General features: G+C 43.3%; 1 protein-coding gene across 1 annotated transcript in view; it reads left to right on the top strand.

The window, feature by feature from the left end:
* Positions 1-13,572, top strand: part of LOC115144964 (phospholipid-transporting ATPase IC-like) — a 48,902-nt gene that overhangs the window by 15,812 nt on the left and 19,518 nt on the right. The window contains exons 12-23 of the mRNA XM_065003057.1: positions 1,323-1,481; positions 1,607-1,695; positions 2,543-2,736; positions 2,938-3,149; positions 8,683-8,714; positions 8,876-9,032; positions 10,216-10,404; positions 10,688-10,800; positions 11,660-11,824; positions 12,006-12,117; positions 12,197-12,272; positions 12,444-12,567. Coding sequence (XP_064859129.1) covers positions 1,323-1,481; positions 1,607-1,695; positions 2,543-2,736; positions 2,938-3,149; positions 8,683-8,714; positions 8,876-9,032; positions 10,216-10,404; positions 10,688-10,800; positions 11,660-11,824; positions 12,006-12,117; positions 12,197-12,272; positions 12,444-12,567 — 1,622 coding nt within the window. The remainder of the gene's footprint in view (positions 1-1,322; positions 1,482-1,606; positions 1,696-2,542; positions 2,737-2,937; positions 3,150-8,682; positions 8,715-8,875; positions 9,033-10,215; positions 10,405-10,687; positions 10,801-11,659; positions 11,825-12,005; positions 12,118-12,196; positions 12,273-12,443; positions 12,568-13,572) is intronic.

Genomic DNA, 13,572 nt, shown 5'->3' with positions numbered 1-13,572 from the left:
AGAATGAGAGTCTCAATTAAAGATGTTGCAGAAGTTCTGTAATATGATTAACTACTCCCTTCTGCCAAGTTTCCCTGATGTTGCTATGGCAACATAGAGCCCCCGTGACACAGAGGAGAGCAGTCTCAGTTGAATGACCCGTCTTGAAGGCTGACTAGTTAGGATCAGGAAGATAGTTCTGAGAGAGATAGCAAGAGAGTTGGTCAGAGACAGCACGCTCAAGTGTTTTGGAAAGAAAAGAAAGAAGGGATACCGGTTTGTAGTTTTTGATGCCAGAGGGGTTGAGTGTTGGCTTCTTGAGGAGGGGAGTGACTCTGGCCATTTTGAAGTGAGGAATAGGAGAAGGTCTCCAGAGATGGTCTGGAGAAGGGAGGAAGGGATGGGGTCGAGCTGGCAGGTTGTCGGTAGAAAGGGGCTTTAGCAGCAGATACAGAGGAAGAGAAGGTAGAGAGGAGGGAGTGAAAGAATGATAGGTCCTCTGGAAGTTTTGTTTTCCACCAGTTTCGCTCAGCTGCCCGCAACCCTTTTCTGTAGACTCCCACTGAGTCACTGAGCCACAGAGCAGGAGGGGAGGGCCGACCGGGAGGAAAGGGGACGAGTCATAAGATGTGGAAAGGGAGGAATGTAGGGTCAAACAGGCAGAATTAGGAGACAGGAGGGAGTAGGATTTAGCAGAAGGGAGAGACGATAGGATAGAAGAGGAGAGAGTAGTGGGAAAGAGAGAGCAAAGATTGCGATGACACATGACCGTATGGGTAGGGGCTGAGTGGGTAGTGGGTAGAGGGTAGTGGGTAGTGGGTAGGGGCTGAGTGGGTAGTGGGTAGGGGCTGAGTGGGTAGTGGGTAGTGGGTAGTGGGTAGTGGGTAGGGGCTGAGTGGGTAGTGGGTAGGGGCTGAGTGGGTAGTGGGTAGGGGCTGAGTGGGTAGTGGGTAGGGGCTGAGTGGGTAGTGGGTAGGGGCTGAGTGGGTAGTGGGTAGTGGGTAGTGGGTAGGGGCTGAGTGGGTAGTGGGTAGGGGCTGAGTGGGTAGTGGGTAGGGGCTGAGTGGGTAGTGGGTAGGGGCTGAGTGGGTAGTGGGTAGTGGGTAGTGGGTAGGGGCTGAGTGGGTAGTGGGTAGGGGCTGAGTGGGTAGTGGGTAGGGGCTGAGTGGGTAGTGGGTAGGGGCTGAGTGGGTAGGGAGGAGAGGGTTTACAAATGTAAACAGCCTTTTCTTTCTCTTTATCCCTCCATCATTCTCTCTCTGCCTACCTTTCTCTATTTCTCCCTCCTTTCCTCTCTTATTCGCTCCCCACTCCATCTCATCCTCTCTCCTTCCCTCTTTCAGGCATTGTGTTGTGTGAGGAGCCCAACAGCCATCTGTACACCTTCCGGGGGGAGCTCCGCTGGAGAGGAGAGCGCCACCCTCTGGACAGTGAACACATCCTGCTGAGAGGAACAGTACTTCGAAATACAGACACAGCCTTTGGCATGGCGATATACACCGGTACTCAGCACACATACATAGCCCCTGCTTCAATACCTTATGCGCCCTTTCTTTCCCCCTAACAGATCAATGACAAGGACTATGAAATTGAACGTGTAAATAACACAGATCTTCCTGTCCCTCAGGCTCAGATAGTAAAATCCTTCGCAACGTTGGTCGGCTCAGAGTCAAGATGACTCAGATTGAGAAGGTCCTGAACAAAGTTGTCATTGGGGTGAGTGATAAAGGCCAGGAGAGGATGATGAAGTAAAGCAGTGTGAGAGTTATGGAGATAGATGGTTTTATCTGTTCGTTTATATAACTCTCTTGTCTTGACTCATTTTATTATGATAAAGGATCCAACTTTTTTTATGTGTGCTTTTTTAATTAAATCAAACCAAATCAAATGTTATTTGTCACATACACATGGTTAGCAGATGTTAATGCGAGTGTAGCGAAATGCTTGTGCTTCTAGTTCCGACAATGCAGTAATAACCAACGAGTAATCTAGCTAACAATTCCAAAACTACTACCTTATAGACACAAGTGTAAGGGGATAAGAATATGTACATAAAGATGTATGAATGAGTGATGGTACAGAGCGGCATAGGCAAGATACAGTAGATGGTATTGAGTGCAGTATATACATATGAGATGAGTATGTAAACAAAGTGGCATAGTTAAAGTGGCTAGTGATACATGTATTACATAAAGATGCAGTAGATGATATAGAGTACAGTATATACATATACATATGAGATGAATAATGTAGGGTATGTAAACATTATATTAGGTAGCATTGTTTAAAGTGGCTAGTGATATATTTTACATCATTTCCCATCAATTCCCATTATTAAAGTGGCTGGAGTTGAGTCAGTGTGTTGGCAGCAGCCACTCAATGTTAGTGGTGGCTGTTTAACAGTCTGATGGCCTTGAGATAGAAGCTGTTTTTCAGTCTCTCGGTCCCAGCTTTGATGCACCTGTACTGACCTCGCCTTCTGGATGATAGCGGGGTAGACAGGCAGTGATTTTGTGTTCATGTGTGTGTTCATTTACATGTATGTGTGTGTCTGTGATCTCAGATAGTGCTGTTCATACTGCTGATGGCTCTACTGCTGGCTGTGGGGTCGGGAGTGTTTCAGGGGCGTGTGTCGTCCCAAATAGAGGTTCTGTCTGCTTTAACGAGGGGCAACTCGCCCATCTACACAGCCTTCCTCACCTTCTGGAGCTATGTGATCCTGCTCAGCCCTGCCATGCCCATGTCTCTCTACATCACGTGAGTAACACTACCAGGGTTGGTGTCAGTTCTATTTGAATTCATTCAATTCCAATACGAGAAATCGTAAAGTGGAATCAGCTCTTCCAATCCTATAGTACTGTACACAGCATACTTATTCAGCAGTCTATGAATCTCTGTTGAAATGTATTTTGTCGGTCACACATCTAGTACTGAGTATGTTCATGTCTCTGTGTGCAGGTTTGAGATGGTCCACGTGCTGCACAGCCTGTTTATAGGCTGGGACGTAGAGATGAGAGGAGGGGTGGAGAGGTCCATCCCTGCCCAGGCCCGGAACACCTCTCTGAATGAGGAACTGGGTCAGGTGGGACATCTGTTGAGTGACAAGACAGGCACCCTCACCCAGAACCGCCTGCTCTTCAGACAGTGCTGCATTGCAGGGGACATCTATGGTAAGGATGGCCCATGACCTGGAAACAACCACCCTCTGTCTGTGTGTTAGATTTGGTTTCACCACTAAACCTACAAGGGCCTGGAGTACCTTGTGTTATTGTGCAGCAGGTTCTCAGTCTGCTCCCCAGTTCGGAAAGACAGTGACTGAACTCACTTTTGTTTGCATCTGACTAAAGACCAAGACCTACATTTGTATGTGTCAGACTCAGGGCTTGAGTTCTAGGGCTGTCGGGGCACTATCGGGGCTGTCTGGGCACTATCAGGGCTGTCTGGGCACTATCAGGGCTGCCTGGGCACTATCAGGGCTGTCTGGGCACTATCAGGGCTGTCTGGGTACTATCAGGGCTGTCTGGGCACTATCAGGGCTGTCTGGGCACTATCAGGGCTGTCTGGGCACTAAAACAAAAAGTACCCTCCCCCCCTGGATACCTTTTCCCCAGAGCTGAAGATCCAAATCAAGTTCTGCGCATGTGTTTTTTTGCCTCTACTTTACGAACACATTGTTGTGGTCACCGTCCTTTCACCTTTCTCACTGTCAATCGCACATATGCTAATTCTTCAAGTTTAACCGGTAAGACGTTTATGCAGCATCTGCATACCAACCATCTGATCTCAATCAGTTTAATAGAGATATGCATTTAGGTCATATTGAGTTATTCAGTGTTGTTTCGAAGTAGCCTACAATCTTGTTGTGAAGGATGTACAATGACCTCTACACCAGGTGGTGTCAGAGGAAGGCCCTAAAAATTGTCAAAGACCCCAGCCACCCCAGTCAAAGACTGTTCTCTCTACTACCGCATGGCAAGCAGTACCGGAGCACCAAGTCTAGGACAAAAAGGCTTCTCAACAGATTTTACCCCCAAGCCATAAGACTCCTGAACAGGTATTCAAATGGCTACCCAGACTATTTGCATTGTGTGCCCCCCCCTCCAACCCCTCTTTTTACACTGCTGCTACTCTCTGTTTATCATATATGCATAGTCACTTTAACTATACATTCATATACATTCTACCTCAATTGGGCCGACCAACCAGTGCTCCCGCACATTGGCTAACCGGGCTATCTGCATTGTGTCCCGCCACCCACCACCCCCTCTTTTACGCTACTGCTACTCTCTGTTCATCATATATGCATAGTCACTTTAACCATATCTACATGTACATACTACCTCAATCAGCCTGACTAACCAGTGTCTGTATATAGCCTCGCTACTGTATATAGCCTCACTACTGTATGTAGCCTCACTACTGTATGTAGCCTCACTACTGTATATAGCCTCACTACTGTATATAGCCTCACTACTATATATAGCCTCGCTAATGTATATAGCCTCACTACTGTATATAGCCTCGCTACTGTATGTAGCCTCACTACTGTATATAGCCTCACTACTGTTATAGCCTCACTACTGTATATAGCCTCGCTACTATATATAGCCTCACTACTGTTATAGCCTCACTACTGTTATAGCCTCGCTACTGTATATAGCCTCACTACTGTATATAGCCTCACTACTGTATATAGCCTCACTACTGTATATAGCCTCACTACTATATATAGCCTCACTACTGTATATAGCCTCACTACTGTTATAGCCTCACTACTATATATAGCCTCACTACTATATATAGCCTCACTACTGTATATAGCCTCACTACTGTTATAGCCTCACTACTGTATATAGCCTCACTACTGTATATAGCCTCACTACTATATATAGCCTCACTACTGTATATAGCCTCACTACTGTATATAGCCTCACTACTATATATAGCCTCACTACTGTATATAGCCTCACTACTTTTATAGCCTCGCTACTGTATATAGCCTCACTACTGTTATAGCCTCGCTACTGTTATAGCCTCACTACTGTTATAGCCTCGCTACTATATATAGCCTCACTACTGTATATAGCCTCACTACTGTTATAGCCTCACTACTGTATATAGCCTCACTACTGTTATAGCCTCACTACTATATATAGCCTCACTACTGTATATAGCATCACTACTGTTATAGCCTCACTACTGTATATAGCCTCGCTACTGTATATAGCCTCACTACTGTATATAGCCTCACTACTGTTATAGCCTCGCTACTGTATATAGCCTCACTACTATATATAGCCTCACTACTGTTATAGCCTCACTACTGTTATAGCCTCGCTACTGTATATAGCCTCACTACTGTTATAGCCTCACTACTATATATAGCCTCACTACTGTATATAGCATCACTACTGTTATAGCCTCACTACTGTATATAGCCTCGCTACTGTATATAGCCTCACTACTGTATATAGCCTCACTACTGTTATAGCCTCGCTACTGTATATAGCCTCACTACTATATATAGCCTCACTACTGTTATAGCCTCACTACTGTTATAGCCTCGCTACTGTATATAGCCTCACTACTGTATATAGCCTCACTACTGTATATAGCCTCACTACTATATATAGCCTCACTACTATATATAGCCTCACTACTGTATATAGCCTCACTACTGTTATAGCCTCACTACTGTATATAGCCTCACTACTATATATAGCCTCACTACTGTATATAGCCTCACTACTGTTATAGCCTCGCTACTGTATATAGCCTCACTACTATATATAGCCTCACTACTGTATATAGCCTCACTACTGTTATAGCCTCGCTACTGTATATAGCCTCACTACTATATAGCCTCACTACTGTTATAGCCTCGCTACTGTATATAGCCTCACTACTGTTATAGCCTCGCTACTATATATAGCCTCACTACTGTATATAGCCTCACTACTGTTATAGCCTCACTACTATATATAGCCTCACTACTATATAGCCTCACTACTGTTATAGCCTCGCTACTGTATATAGCCTCACTACTGTTATAGCCTCGCTACTATATATAGCCTCACTACTGTATATAGCCTCACTACTGTATATAGCCTCACTACTGTTATAGCCTCGCTACTGTATATAGCCTCACTACTATATATAGCCTCACTACTGTTATAGCCTCGCTACTGTATATAGCCTCACTACTGTTATAGCCTCACTACTATATATAGCCTCACTACTGTATATAGCCTCACTACTGTTATAGCCTCACTACTGTATATAGCCTCACTACTATATATAGCCTCACTACTGTATATAGCCTCACTACTGTTATAGCCTCGCTACTATATATAGCCTCACTACTATATATAGCCTCACTACTGTATATAGCCTCACTACTGTTATAGCCTCGCTACTGTATATAGCCTCACTACTATATATAGCCTCACTACTGTTATAGCCTCGCTACTGTATATAGCCTCACTACTGTTATAGCCTCACTACTATATATAGCCTCACTACTGTATATAGCCTCACTACTGTTATAGCCTCACTACTGTATATAGCCTCACTACTATATATAGCCTCACTACTGTATATAGCCTCACTACTGTTATAGCCTCGCTACTGTATATAGCCTCACTACTATATAGCCTCACTACTGTTATAGCCTCGCTACTGTATATAGCCTCACTACTGTTATAGCCTCGCTACTATATATAGCCTCACTACTGTATATAGCCTCACTACTGTTATAGCCTCACTACTATATATAGCCTCACTACTATATAGCCTCACTACTGTTATAGCCTCGCTACTGTATATAGCCTCACTACTGTTATAGCCTCGCTACTATATATAGCCTCACTACTGTATATAGCCTCACTACTATATATAGCCTCACTACTGTATATAGCCTCACTACTGTTATAGCCTCGCTACTGTATATAGCCTCACTACTATATATAGCCTCACTACTGTTATAGCCTCGCTACTGTATATAGCCTCACTACTGTTATAGCCTCACTACTATATATAGCCTCACTACTGTATATAGCCTCACTACTGTTATAGCCTCACTACTGTATATAGCCTCACTACTGTATATAGCCTCACTACTGTTATAGCCTCACTACTATATATAGCCTCACTACTATATATAGCCTCACTACTGTATATAGCCTCACTACTGTTATAGCCTCACTACTGTATATAGCCTCACTACTATATATAGCCTCACTACTGTATATAGCCTCACTACTGTTATAGCCTCGCTACTGTATATAGCCTCACTACTATATATAGCCTCACTACTGTTATAGCCTCGCTACTGTATATAGCCTCACTACTGTTATAGCCTCGCTACTATATATAGCCTCACTACTGTATATAGCCTCACTACTGTATATAATAGCCTCACTACTGTATATAGCCTCACTACTGTTATAGCCTCGCTACTATATATAGCCTCACTACTGTTATAGCCTCGCTACTGTTATAGCCTCACTACTATATATAGCCTCACTACTGTATATAGCCTCACTACTTTTATAGCCTCGCTACTGTATATAGCCTCACTACTGTTATAGCCTCGCTACTGTTATAGCCTCACTACTGTTATAGCCTCACTACTATATATAGCCTCACTACTGTATATAGCCTCACTACTGTTATAGCCTCACTACTGTATATAGCCTCACTACTGTTATAGCCTCACTACTATATATAGCCTCACTACTGTATATAGCCTCACTACTGTTATAGCCTCACTACTGTATATAGCCTCACTACTGTTATAGCCTTACTACTATATATAGCCTCACTACTGTTATAGCCTCACTACAGTATATAGCCTCGCTACTGTATAGAGTCTGTCTTTTTACTGTTTTATTTCTTTACTTACCTATTGTTCACCTAATACCTTTTTTGCACTATTGGTTATAGCCTGTATGTAAGCATTTCACTGTAAGTTTGTATTCGGCGCAATCAAATAAACTTTGATTTGATTGTAGAGCAGATGGTGTTAACAAAGTGTAGCATAGCCTCCCTGTGTTTTAGTTGAAATCAAAGCATATGTTTTACCTAGTGGCTCACGCTGTTAAGTTTTGACAAATCTGATTTGAGAGAAAAATGTGACCATTCCCACAATCATGAAATCATGAAATGAGGTGGTGTTTTTGTCTTACAGTAACGTTATACTATGCTATTATATTCGGTTCTAGTATGTAGAATACTATCATTATCTGATCTTGCAGACTTTGATTCAACTTTGATCCAACTTTATTAAACCAGCACCATTCACCAGAGTAGCCTGGCCTCCACGAGTAAAGCAGAGACTGTTTGTAAAGTAGAGAATCCTGCACATGCGCAGAGTCTTCGGGACCTTTAGCTGTCAGGAAAGAGGGGTCCAGAAAAGTCGGATCCGCAGCCACTCTGATAACAAATCAGGGCACCCTTGTAAGTGTTCAAATATTCATATGGACACGCCCAAAAGTGTTAAATATTGAATGTCGTTCCAGCCCTCTAGAGTCAAGGTGTAATCTGAAATTAGTCTGGAATCACATTCCCCATCTGCCCACTGTCTACTACTACAATCGGTCTGGTAGTTAGAACATGCTTACTGTCAGTCTAAAGGTCCCCACTCTCCCCACTCTCCCCACTCTATCTGAAAATGTCTTCATTTCTCCTTTTTGAATTTTTCAGGTGATGCGTCAATCAGTGCAGAGGAATCCCAGGTAATGATCCAGGTTTAGATGTTCCATATCATTGTAGAGGAAAACATTCACGGTATGTGGTTAATTCAGTTTATTTGCACATTGTCAAATCAGTCATGAAGTAGTAAATAAAGAAAATAACATAACTTCCATCTCTCTGCCCCACCTCTGCCTCCCCCCAGACATTAGACCTGAGCTGGAACCCGTTCTCCTGTGGGGGTCTGTATCTGTCTGACCAGCGGCTGGTGGACAGGTTGAGGGGGCAGCAGTGCACACAGAGCAGACAGTTCCTCACCACACTGGCACTCTGCCACACCGTCATGACCGAATGGAAGAACGGTGAGGGCAAACAAGTCATTCATGTGTAATTAACATTTTACCATGTAAGTTCGTAAATTTAACTAGGTAAATACTTGGTGTTTTCTGTACAGTAAAATACAATTGTTCTAAACCCTCTCAAGAAGTAGGAAAACACATCTCAGCATGATACAACAATACAGCTGGGCGATTCCATGCCAGCGTAGGCCAAATATATTTTTGGTATGTCAGATTGTTCTTTCAATTCACACATAGAAAATGAATTGGGAGGAAGGATGTGTTTGACATGCTTTTTACATTTGTATCACAAACCATTTTGAAAGTGAAAGTTGACATTTTTAGGCCCTTTTTAGACCTATACACGCATCCTGTAAGACCCTATGATCTGTGAACTGTACCGTACAGACAACATCTTGGTGTCATTATACTCTTTGTAGTGTTCTCCAAAATATGGAGTTTGTCATGATTCTGAAATGCATATTTTCAAAGTATTTTATTCAACATTAAAAACATTAATATCTCAAAATAACCCTTTTGGATTTTGTTCATTTGAAGACATATTGTTTGGAACAATATACTCTACATGTACATCACATTTCCAGAGTGGGCTCTCTGCTAATTCTGACGGTATGATACATTTTATGATCAAGACCGTGAAGGGAAAATGGATTCAAAGGGAATATTATATTGACCTATAATGTCAATTTCTATGTATAAAATGGGTCATATCATTAAAAGTAGCAGAGCACCCACTCTGGAAATGTGACTTGTTTGAAGAGTATATTGTTCCAAGCAATATGTAAAAAAAAGAGAAAAAAAATCTAAAATGGTTATTTTGAGTTATTCATATTCATAATTCTGCGTTGAATAAATGAATGTGAAAAATAGTATTTCAGAATCTAGACATACTCCATATTTGAGAGAGCACTAATAAGGAGGATAATGACACCCAGATGTTGTCTGTATCATGTACGGTTCACAGATCATAGGCTCTGACAAGAGGCATATATAGGTCTAAAAAGGGCCTAAAATTGCCACTTTCGTGATTTTCATGTACAAAAGTATGCCGAACATCCTTCCTCCTAATAAATCTACTACGTGAGAATTTCCAGAAGAATCTGAGATGCCAAAAATATATTTGTGCTATGCTGGCTTGGAATCGCCCAGGTACTGTTACAGTTCTGTCGCGTGATGTTTGTCCTAGGGGCCCCGGTGTACCAGGCTGCGTCCCCAGACGAAGAGGCCCTGGTGGGGGCAGCCAGGGAGCTGGGCTGGGTCTTCCTCTCCAGGACCAGGAACTCTCTGACAGTCAGTGAGCTGGGGCTCAAACGCCACTACCAGCTCCTCACTCTGCTTGACTTCACCAGCCAGAGGCGACGCATGTCTGTACTGGGTAAGACTGACATTACTATCTGGCCATGTTAGGAAGGATGAATGTACGACCCTAACCTTGAGCTTACCCGTAAAAAAATATATACTAATGAGGTACTTTCTCAAAAGATCTGACAGAATTTTCCTACCTGAGTGAGACTGGATGCATCTGCCCCACAGCTCCCCTATCCTGGACCCTTTCCCTTTCTCTCCCTTCATCTCTCTATCCCTCAGTCTCTCATCTTGATGTATTCTCCTGACATGTATAAATGTGTTCTATCCTCTGATGTATTTTGTGTTTGCAGTGCGGGAGCCAGAGGGAGGGCTGAAGTTATACTGTAAAGGTGCTGACATAGTGATCCTGGAGAGACTACAAAAAGACTGTCCACATCTGGAAAGCACTGAGAGAGCCTTAGATGTAAAGACACAACACACACACACACACACACACACACACACACACACACACACACACACACACACACACACACACACACACACACACACTGGGGCGGCAGGTAGCCTAGTGGTTAGACTGTTAGACTGTTGGACTAGTAACAGTACAGATCTGTTGTTCTGCCCCTGAACAAGGCAGTTAACCCACTGTTCCTAGGCCATCATTGTAAATAAGAATTTGTTCTTAAATGACTTGCCTAGTTAAATAAAGATAAAACACTACACATACTACATTTGCATTGATCCCCCCCTTTTTTTACGCTGCTGCTACTCGCTGTTTATTATCTATGCATAGTCACTTTACCCCTACCTACATGTACATATGACCTCGACTAACCTGTACCCCCGACACATACAGGTACCACCTGTATATAGCCTCGTTATTGTTATTTTATTGTGTTACTTTTTATTAAATTTTTTACTTTAGCTTATTTAGTAAATATTTTTGTAAGTAACTCTATTTCTTGAACTGCATTGTTGGTTAAGGCCTTGTAAGTTAGCATTTCACTGTAAGGTTCACCTGTTGTATTCAGCATTTCACTGTACGGTCTACACCTGTTGTATTCAGCATTTCACTGTAAGGTTCACCTGTTGTATTCAGCATTTCACTGTACGGTCTACACCTGTTGTATTCAGCATTTCACTGTACGGTCTACACCTGTTGTATTCAGCATTTCACTGTACGGTCTACACCTGTTGTATTCGGCACATGTGACAGATACAATTAGATTTGATAATAAGCAGAGCAAGTAGATCTCATGCAGCATCTCATCCAGTATCTCATCCAGCATCTCATCCAGTATATTCCTGTCCTCCTCCAGCTGTTTGCCCAGTCCTGTCTGAGGACTCTGTGCATAGCTGAGCGTACTGTATCTGAGGCCAAATGGGAGGAGTGGAGCAAAACCATGGCCCAGGCTGCCATGACAACCCATAACCGTGATGACATGCTGGAACGGCTGCATGACGACATGGAGAGAGATCTAAAGGTATCCTCATAATCAGGGCACTGCATTACAGTATGTTTACCATACAATGACATTTGAGGAGAATTCCTATGCTCCAAAGGATGACGCCCATCAAGGAAACTCATGAACGCTTTATATAAATGCAATGTGATCCAAAATCAGAGTGATAAACTCTCTGTACATCTTGGTTCCTGTTGTGCAGCTGCTGGGGGTGACAGCTATAGAGGACCGGCTACAGGACGAGGTCCCTGAGACCATCTCCATGCTCAGACAGGCTGGACTCAAAGTCTGGGTGCTGACCGGGGACAAGAAAGGTAACTACTGCTCCCCGCTGTCTGTCTGTCTCTGTCTGTTGGTCTTTCACTCCTCTTTTCTCTCTCTTCCTCTCTGCAGAGACAGTGGTGAACATAGGGTACGCCTGTAGACTTCTGGATCCTGATACCAGACTACTAGAAGGGGATGAACTGAGGTCAAACATATTTACACACACACATACACACAAAGACACACATTCCCGCACACACACACACACACGGACAAACACACAGTCACACACGGACACACACACATGGACACACACACACACACACACATTGACGATACTTTTCCAATATATCTATTTTTCTGTATCCTCCCACAGGCAGCTCCTCCAGTCTCCTGATCCAGAGATTACTTTCTCCAAGGGCAAAGAGACAGAGCTGTGGTGTGTGGACAGGGAGAGGGCTGGGGAAAAATCAGCGCTGGTCCTCACCGGCCCTGAACTGGTAAACATACACTACCGGTCAAATGTTTAGAAAACCTACTCATTCAAGAGTTTTTCTTTCTTCATTTTTTTAACACATTTGGAATCACAAAGTAAGCAAATAAGTGTTAAACAAATTCTTTGAATAACCACCCATCGCCTTGATGACAGCGTTGCACACTATTGGCATTCTCTCAACCAGCATCATGAGGAATGCTTTTCCAACTCTTGAAGGAGTTCCCACATATGCTAAGGACCTGTTGGCTGCTTTTCCTTCACTCTGCGTTCCAATTCATCTCAAACATCTCAGTTTGGTTGAGGTCAAGTGATTGTGGAGGCCAGGTAATCTGATGCAGCACTCCTTCACTCTCATTGGTCAAATAGCCCATACACAGCCTGGAGGTGTGTTGGGTCATTGTCCTGTTGAAAAACAAATTATAGTCCCACTCGGCACAAACCAAATGGGATGGCATATCGCTGCAGAATGCTGTGTTGGTTAAGTGTACCTTGAATTTAAAAAAATCACTGACAGTGTCACCAGCAAAGCACCCCCTTCACCATCACACCTCCTGCTCCATAATTTACAGTGGGAACCACACATACAGAAGATCATCCATTCACCTACACAAAGACATGGCGGTTGGAACCAAAAATCTCCAATTTGCACTTCAGACCAAAGGACAAATTTCCACCGGTGTAATGTTCATTGCTAATGTTTTTTGGCCCAAGCAAATCTCTTCTTATTATTGGTGTCCTTTAGTAGTGGTTTCTTTGCAGCAATTCGACCATGAAGGCCTGATTCACACAGTCTCCTCTGAACAGTTGATGTTGAGATGTGTCTCTTACTTGACCTCCGTAAAGCATTTATTTGGGCTGCAATTTCTGAGGCTGGTAACTCTAATGAACTTATCCTCTGCAGCAGAGGTAACTCTGGGTCTTCCATTCCTGTGGCGGACCTCATTAGAGCCAGTTTCATCATAGTTCTGCGACTGCACTTGAAGGAACTTTCAATGTTCTTGAAATGTTC

This window comes from Oncorhynchus nerka, linkage group LG17 (assembly GCF_034236695.1).
Source record: "Oncorhynchus nerka isolate Pitt River linkage group LG17, Oner_Uvic_2.0, whole genome shotgun sequence".
Classification (NCBI taxonomy): Eukaryota; Metazoa; Chordata; class Actinopteri; order Salmoniformes; family Salmonidae; genus Oncorhynchus; species Oncorhynchus nerka.
The sequence above is the reverse complement of the archived record's forward strand: the minus strand, read 5'-3'. Positions and strand labels throughout refer to the sequence as shown.